At 64.7% G+C, this 615-nt stretch overlaps 1 protein-coding gene across 1 annotated transcript in view; it reads left to right on the forward strand.

The window, feature by feature from the left end:
* Positions 1–291, forward strand: part of zbtb46 (zinc finger and BTB domain containing 46) — a gene marked incomplete at both ends in the record, with an annotated part of 14561 nt that extends 14270 nt beyond the window's left edge. The window contains one exon of the mRNA XM_084446123.1: positions 1–291. This exon is cut by the window's left edge and continues 153 nt beyond it. Coding sequence (XP_084302249.1) covers positions 1–291 — 291 coding nt within the window.
* Between the last annotated feature and the right edge of the window lie 324 nt (positions 292–615).

The raw sequence follows: 615 nt of genomic DNA on the forward strand, positions 1-615 counted from the left end.
GAGGCGGGCGACGTCTCCCCGGAGGACGAGCCGTACCCGGCCGGCGGGCGGCGGCGCCGCTTCCGCGACGAGCCGGGCGAGTGTGACGGCGACGCCGAGGGGGAGGAGGAGATGATGATGGCGGCGGAGGCGGACGAGGACGAGGGGGCGAAGTGGAAGGAGGACTCGGGGATGATGATGGCAGCGGCGGACGACGGGGGGACGATGGACAACGAGAAGGAGGAGAGCGACTCGGCGCAGGAGGGCGAGCCGCAGAACGGCAGCGAGAAGGACTTCGCCTGGATCTCCTAGGTCCTCCCGGGGATCTCCTCCGGGCTTCTGACCGATCTCCGGAGACCTCTGGTGATCTCCTGAGCAGACCTGCCCTCTTTCCACACGCGCCCTCCGTGGGCAGACCCTCCTGTAGGCGGAGTCTGTGTGTGTGTGCGTGTGTGTGTGTGTGTGTGTGTGTGTGTGTGTGTGTGTGAGAGGGGTGGGAGGGGACCGACGCGCGACAATGATCTGAAAACCGAAGGTATCACAACACGCACACAGAGACACACTCACACACACACACACACACACACACACACACACTCACGCACACACTCACACACACACGCTCACACGGACGTA

Source organism: Borostomias antarcticus, assembly GCF_949987555.1.
Source record: "Borostomias antarcticus genome assembly, chromosome: 11".
NCBI classification, from domain to species: Eukaryota; Metazoa; Chordata; class Actinopteri; order Stomiiformes; family Stomiidae; genus Borostomias; species Borostomias antarcticus.